The sequence below is a fragment of the Argentina silus genome (assembly GCF_951799395.1).
Source record: "Argentina silus genome assembly, chromosome: 20".
Classification (NCBI taxonomy): Eukaryota; Metazoa; Chordata; class Actinopteri; order Argentiniformes; family Argentinidae; genus Argentina; species Argentina silus.
In genome coordinates, this window is record NC_139674.1 from 14,292,912 (window position 1) to 14,300,411 (window position 7,500).

Sequence of the window (7,500 nt, forward strand, 5' to 3'; positions counted from 1 at the left end):
AGAGAACAAGACAGAAAGAGAGATAGAGGGGGAGAGGGAAAGAGGGATGAAGAGAGAGAGAGAAGGGGGAGAGAAAAGGGAGAATTTAAGAGTTAATAATAGATTGATATCCACCTGTAGAAATGACCATCCACCTGTATAGAGGGAGGAAGTTCATACCTCATATCCTGTATGACGGACACACGCAGTGATGGCATCCCGATGGCCGACTCAGACTTCCGTCTCTCAGGACCGCTGGACACTGGGAGCGGGAAACACACACACACACACTCTCAGCCTGGGCAAACCACCAACTGTGTGTGTCTGTGTGTGTGTGTGTGTGTGTGTATGTATGAGTGTATACTGTATGTGTGCTTGTGCTTGTGTGTGTGTGTGTGTGTGTGTGCTTGTGTGTGTGTACATGTGTGTGTGTGTGTGTATGTATGAGTGTATACTGTATGTGTGCTTGTGCTTGTGTGTGTGTGTGTGTGTGTGTGTGTGTGCTTGTGTGTGTGTACATGTGTGTGTACATGTGTGTGTGTGGTGTGTTACCTGGTGACTCTGCCTGCAGTTCTAGTTTCTCCTCTCTGGCCATGTAGTGCTGCAGGTGGGACCACAGGGCAGACTTCCCCTGCAGGGTCAAAGTTCAGAGGTCAGAGATCACAGAACACACAGCCAATACCTCCACTAACACAAAGAGATTATAGACATAAAGTAGATTACCAGTCAATAATCTCTAAACCTCATGCAATATGGTAATATGGTCCTTACTGTAAAATCTGATTAACCAACGTGTACAACTGACCTGTTTGACCTCCAGCCGATGGCTCCAGTGTGTGTGTGTGTGTGTTTGTATACTGTCTATGCAATGTGGATTTGTAGAAGTAATTATTGTCTTTACGATAAAACCTGATTAAGGGCTGTGAGTGAGAGTGGGTTTGTGAGTGGGTTTATGTGTGTGTGTGTGTGTGTGTGTGTGTTTTTATACTGTATATGCAATATGGATTTGTAAAAGTAATTATGGTCTTTACGATAAAACCTGATTAAGGGGTGTGGGTGTGAGTGAGAGTGGGTTTGTGTGGATCTGTGTGTGTGTGTGTATATCTACAGTATGTGTGTGTGTGTGTGCCTGCGTGCGTGTGCGTTTCTACAGTATGTGCGTGTGTGTGCCTGCGTGCGTGTGTGTGTGTGCGTTTCTACAGTATGTGCGTGTGTGTGCGTGCGCGTGTCCTGACCTGTTTGACCTGCAAGCCGTGGCTCCAGATTCTCTCCAGCAGGTCACAGAGGCTGGCGATGAGCGTGTTCTCCTCCAGCCCTGTGATGGTGGCCTCCCCATGGCCCAGCTCCACCGCCTCCCTCCCCATCTTCTCCACCAGCATACGCTTGGTCTGCACACAGGAGACCACCATGAATACACACACACACACACTCACACTCACACACACACATTCACCAACTCACACGCGCACACACACACACACACACACACACACACACTCACACACACACTCACACGCGCACACACACACGCGTGCACACTCACACTCACACGTTTAATGCTTTTCCTTCACCTCAGCCATGAGCACACCTGACTCAGCTAAATCACCGTTTTAAAGGTCGGTTGATTAGTTCAATCAGGTGTGATGAAAGCACCAGGCTGGGAACAAAACCCCGGGCCCACTCCGGCTCTCCGGGACCAGGACAGGGTATGGCTGGGTGAGAGGGGAGTGACGGAGTAGAGAGAGAGAGGGGGGGGGGGGGTGCGGGGCTCTCACACCCACCTTCATGCGACACTCCTTGAGCAGTCCCTCCACAAACTTCCAGTTGGTCTGGGCGATGACGGCGGGGGAGAGGTCCGACAGCTTGGGCTGCCTCAGGTTCTTACCCAGGCTACGGGCCTCCTGCATGTACTTCTGCATGGGGACAGAGAGCAGAGCGCTGTTTAGTGCTGTACATGTGTGTGTGTGTGTGTGTGTTTGGGGGGGGGGGGGAGACGGGGGGTTGTGTGTGTGTTTGTGTGTGTGTGTGTGTGAGTGAGGATGTGTGTGTGTGTGTGGGGGGGGGGGGGGGGGGAGGATGTGTGTGTGTGAGTGAGGATGTGTGTGTGTGTGTGTGTTTGTTTATGTGTGTGGGGGGAATCAGAGATATATGGAGAGTGAGAGACAGGGTCATTGTTTGGTTCTGATCCAGCTATATGAGACATAGAGTTTTTTTTTCCTGAACTGAGTTGAAGCACTGCTCAGTGACACACTCTGCTAGATAGTAAATCGGGAGGAGAGTGGAGGAGTGAGGGTCGTTTGGGGAGCTTGAGGCTTGGGGAGTGGGGGGGTGGCGGAGGTTCTTTGGGGGTTTGTGGGGGGGGCGGGGGGGGGTCCATCACTGACAGCTCCTCCACATACCAGGCAGCTGGCCGAGGCAGACTTTTTGGGTGGTTTGAGAGGCGGGGGTGACGCCATGTCCCACTCCCAGAACGCCATAGAGTTCTGCAGGACCAGACACCCCTCTACCTGCTGAGGAGTGGTACAGCCCAACCCCAGCCGACACCAGAGGACCGACACGACCAACAGAAAAGAGGGGGAACGAGAAAAGAATGGCAAAGAAAAGAAGGACGCATGCACATGAATGCACAAGACATTCAAACGAGACAGAGAGAGAGAACTAAACTACAGACAACTAAAACTACAGACAACTAAAACTACAGACAACTAAAACAGACAACAACAGGAATCAACATGACATCAGTTCAGACAAACAAGACTTGGAGGACGTGAAATAGAAAACCGAAGAGAACAAGGACAGAACAGTACTAACTAACTTACAAATAATAATAATAATAATAATAATAATAAACATTACAAATAAGTCCCTACAACTTTCTAAGAAAATAAAGTTGCTGCCGGACTCGGGGGAGGAAGAGGAGAGGATGAAGAGGGAGGGTGTGTGTGTGTGTGTGTGCGCGTGTGTGTGCGTGTGTGTGTGTGTGTGCGTACCTCTTTGAGGTCGTTGTCCAGGGTCAGGTGCTCTGTTTGCTGCCGGTGGCGGTCTTTCCTCCGCTGGGCTGTAGCTGTGCGATTGGACCACCTGTTGACAGAGACACCACCGTCACGCGCCGGGAACATCCTACACGTGTGTGATGTTATCTCATATCCCAGCTACCCATGTTATCTCATATCTTAACTACCCATGTGATATCATATCTTAACTACCCATGTGATATCATATCCTAACTACCCATGTTATCTCATATCCTAACTACCCATGTGATCTCATATCTTAACTACCCATGTGATATCATATCCTAACTACCCATGTTATCTCATATCTTAACTACCCATGTGATATCATATCCTAACTACCCATGTGATCTCATATCTTAACTACCCATGTGATATCATATCCTAACTACCCATGTGATCTCATATCCTAACTACCCATGTGATCTCATATCCTAACTACCCATGTTATCTCATATCTTAACTACCCATGTTAACGGTTGTGTCTTCTGTCGGGAGGTGGTTTACTAACTTGTTGTTGGTGGGTCCCGCGGCCAGCACGTCGCCCTGGAGCTTGGGGAAGAAGCCCTGCTCGTACTTTCCCTGCCCGATCTTCATATCCAGCAGGTGGGGGTGGATGGCTGTGTGGTCGATCTTCATCAGCCTCTGTTCGATGGCCTGGGCTGTGGAGGGAGAGAGAGGGAGAGAGGGAGAGAAAGAGAGAGAGAGAGAGAGAGAGAGAGAGAGAGAGAGAGAGAGAGAGAGTGAGAGAGAGAGAGAGAGAGAGGGGGGGGGCGGGGTACATTTGAGCAAGGGCAAACTATCCACATATCGACTACAAGGACGACAAAGTGCTTTTGAATTTACTTTGAATGGAGAGACTAACAGACACACATACACAGCTACACACACACACCTACACACACCTACACACACACACGTCCTTCAGCCTTCCTAAACAGGCAGAGTACGCTGCCACTCTTCTTCTCCTCGACAAAAAAGCTCGGCGGGACATCAAAGCCGTGTGTTTGTACAATTAATTACAGGACACGGTGTGCTGTCCTTTCATCCTTCTCTCTCTCTCTCTGTCTCTCTCTCTCTCTCTCTCTCTGCCACTTTATCTCTGTCTTGCTCAACCAACTGTAAACAACCCCCCTCTCTCTTCTCTCTGTATCTCTCTGTACTCTCCCTCCCTCCTCCCCTCCCTCCCTCCCCCCCCTCCCTTCCTCCTCCCCTCCCTCCCCTCCCCTTTATCTAATTAAGTTCCTGTCGTTGGGAACACTTTCACAGGGCACAGAGCGAGACACAAAATTCAAATCAACACAAACCATCAGGCACCCAACCATACAGCCTTCTGATGGCAGCGAGGCACCGCCTGTGGCTTTGGTTATTTCAATGCAGGCCACTTGGTCATTTCAATGCCACATTCACATGACTGTTTAATGTGCATTAATAAAGCTGGTCTGAATGGAAGTGGTGTTAATCTCGGTCCTCGTTACGGTTCGGCGGGGAGAGAGGAGCAGCGGAGCGACTTGGGGAAATTAGGAACAATGAAAAGAGGTTCTTTTGTCTGCGTAATTGGGTACCTGCACACGCCGTCACCTCTGAATGAGCTCTCCCTGAGCAATTAGGCTTTTGCCCTTGCTCCATTCAACACAGTCACACAGGCCAGGCGCCAACCGACACGCGCACACGCACGCGCACACACACACTCTCTCACACACACACACACACAGTCCCCTAAAACCCCTCCGCTCCCCATCCCCGATCTGAGTCAGTCCTGAGTCTGGCTTCCTTCTGCAAATTCAGCAGCAATCAGAGACTTAATGAAGAAAAGCCAAACGAAGTCTAATCAAGAGAAAAGACCTGACTAGACACTCTCACAGACACGGTACGGTGTGTGTGTGTGTGTGTGTGTGTGTGTTGAGATAAAGAAAAATAGGGACTGGTTCCTAGAGGAGCATCAGCCCGGACTAGAGGGAAGTCAGCCGTTTCAGAATAATAAATGAGAGGGCGATAGAGAGGGGGGGGGGGGCAGAGAGGGGGGGGGGGGTAGAGAGGGAGGGGGGTAGAGAGGGAGGGGGACAGAGAGGGAGGGGGAGAGAGAGGGAGGGGGTCAGAGAGGGAGGGGGAGAGAGAGGGAGGAGGGGAGGGGAGAGAGAGGGAGGGGGTCAGAGAGGGAGGGGGAGAGAGAGGGAGGAGGGGAGCCGACAGAGAGGAATGGGAGAGAGTGACAGATAGAGAGATAGAAAGAGAGGGATGTGTTGTGTTGGGTTTTAAAGGCTCAGTACTAAAGAGGATGAGCAGCAGAGTCCTGTGTGACCTCAGCCAAAGGTTCATTGGTATGTCAGATAGACAGACAGGCAGGCAGGCAGGCAGACAGACAGGCAGAGAAACAGACAGGCAGGCAGACAGACAGCAGTCATATACAGCATGCTGATCAACAGAGCAGAGGGAATGAATGACTCTGCATTCTAACCCACTGGCTCTTAGTGTGTGTGTGTGTGTGTGTGTGTGTGTGTGTGTCTGTGTGTCTGTGTGTCTGTGTGTCTGTCTCTCTCTCTCGTCCTTTAATTATGCCTCTGTCTTTCACGCACGCACGCACACACACACACACACACCTCTCTCTCTCTCTCTGTCTCTCTCAGGTGACTCACCAGACTCCTTGAGGATGGTGCACCTCTGGTAGTTGGAGGAGCGGAGGCTGGGCGCACGGACGTTGTAGAGGCGGGCCTTGTCGATGCGTCCGTCAAACACCCGCAGCAGAGGCTCCTTCTCCTCCCACTGGGACATGATCTTGTTGTCGATGAAGGTGGCGAACATCTGGGTCTCGATGAAGTGGGACAGGAAGGGCAGGTAGGGCTCCGGCTGGTCGGACAGGAACGAAGCCTGGAAGGGGGACGGATGTGTTAATATAGTGTCACGCACACGCGGACGCGCACACACACACACACACACACACACACACACACACACACACACACACACACACACACACACACACACACACAGAAGCAGGGAGAGATCCAGAGAGGTAAACAAAAGCACACTTTTATATTGTAAACCCCCATGTAGGCATGCACACGCATACAGCAGGCTACGTCAAAACATCATCCCTGTGACCCATTTCTGTCAACTGATTTCATATAAACACAAACACTGCCAATGCCAATACCCCCCCCCCTTCCTCCCCCTTCCTCCCCCCGTCTCCCCCTCAATTTCCCCTGCTCTGTCTGTGTTTATCTTGTTTATTCCACGGAAGCGTCTAGCTGAGGCAAACAATCTCATATTTTCCTGGAGAACGGTTTACTGAGAATAGGATTGAATCTAAAGCCTCCCACACAGCTTGACGACGCCGCGGTGGACTTCTATTAGGACAAACAACCTGTCCAGCAGCTCAGGCACAAATCTCCTTATTCTGTTCAGACCCCCAATATACTGTATACAGTCGGGACTAGGGTGTGTGTATGAGTTTAACTGTATGGGAGTTTACCTGTGTGTGTGTGTGTGTGTGTGTGTGTGTGTGTATGGGAGTTTACCTGTGTGTGTGTGTGCCTGTGTAAGTTGTTCTATGTATAAGTTGGTGTGTGGGTGGGTGTGTTGGTGTCTGGAAGGTGCATTTTCACCTGTCTCTCTCTCTCTCTCTCTCTGAATAAGAGCCACAAAGTCTGTGTGTCTGTGTGTGTGTGTGTGTGTGTGTGTATGTATGTGTGTGCCTGCCTGTGTAAGTTGTTGTATGTCTAAGTTGGTGTGTGGGTGGGTGTGTGAGTGTGTGTGTGTGTGTGTGTGTGTGTGTGTGTGTGTGCACACCTCACCTTGTCAAAGTTGTGCATCTGCTCCCTGTTGGTGAGCCAGGACTCCAGGTCGTGGGCGCTCTGGATGACGAACGCCTCGTAGTCGGCGAACATGGTTGTGAAGCGGCTGGCGAACACCTCCCTCAGCTGCACATTCATCTTGGCGTTCCTGAGCTCCTCCTCCTCCGCCGCCGTCCGGGCCCCCGGGGCCTCGCCCTCCGCCCCCCCGACCCCCCTCAGGGCGTCCACGCGGCCCACTGTCACCCCCGTGCGCTTGGCCAGCGCCTGCAGCCTCTCCAGCGTGGCGTTCCCCTGGAGCAGCTCCAGCACGGCCAGCGCCTCGCCGCCCAGGTTCCCGTTCCTGCCGTCGTCCTCCAGCTCCCTCAGGGCCAGGCTCTTCAGGCCGGGGTCGCGTCTGGAGAGAGAGCCGGACCCTGGGGCGGCGGCGGCGGTGGCGGTGGTGGTCGTAGGGGTGGGGGTAGAGATCGGAGGAACGTCCCCAACTGGCGAGAGGCCGAAACGCGCCAGAACCTCGCTGATCTCTTGGATGAACTCGGGTTTGTTGGGGAACTGGGGGAAGTCCTCAGGCAACTCGATGCAGTGGTTGTCTATGTCCACGAAGCACAGGTTAGCCTGGGAGGGGAGAGAGAGAGAGAGAGAGAGAGAGAGAGAGAGAGAGAGGGGTTTGGATATTGAAATGAAATATCTACAATAATTGAAATACACTGAAATCT

At 51.8% G+C, this 7,500-nt stretch overlaps 1 protein-coding gene across 1 annotated transcript in view; it reads right to left on the minus strand.

The window, feature by feature from the left end:
* The window catches only part of dennd5b (DENN/MADD domain containing 5B), a 60,706-nt gene that overhangs the window by 10,784 nt on the left and 42,422 nt on the right, over positions 1 to 7,500 (minus strand). The window contains 8 exon segments of the mRNA XM_083692326.1: positions 160 to 241; positions 532 to 610; positions 1,215 to 1,367; positions 1,761 to 1,892; positions 2,970 to 3,060; positions 3,505 to 3,655; positions 5,630 to 5,861; positions 6,788 to 7,399. Of these exon segments, the coding sequence (XP_083548452.1) occupies positions 160 to 241; positions 532 to 610; positions 1,215 to 1,367; positions 1,761 to 1,892; positions 2,970 to 3,060; positions 3,505 to 3,655; positions 5,630 to 5,861; positions 6,788 to 7,399 (1,532 nt within the window).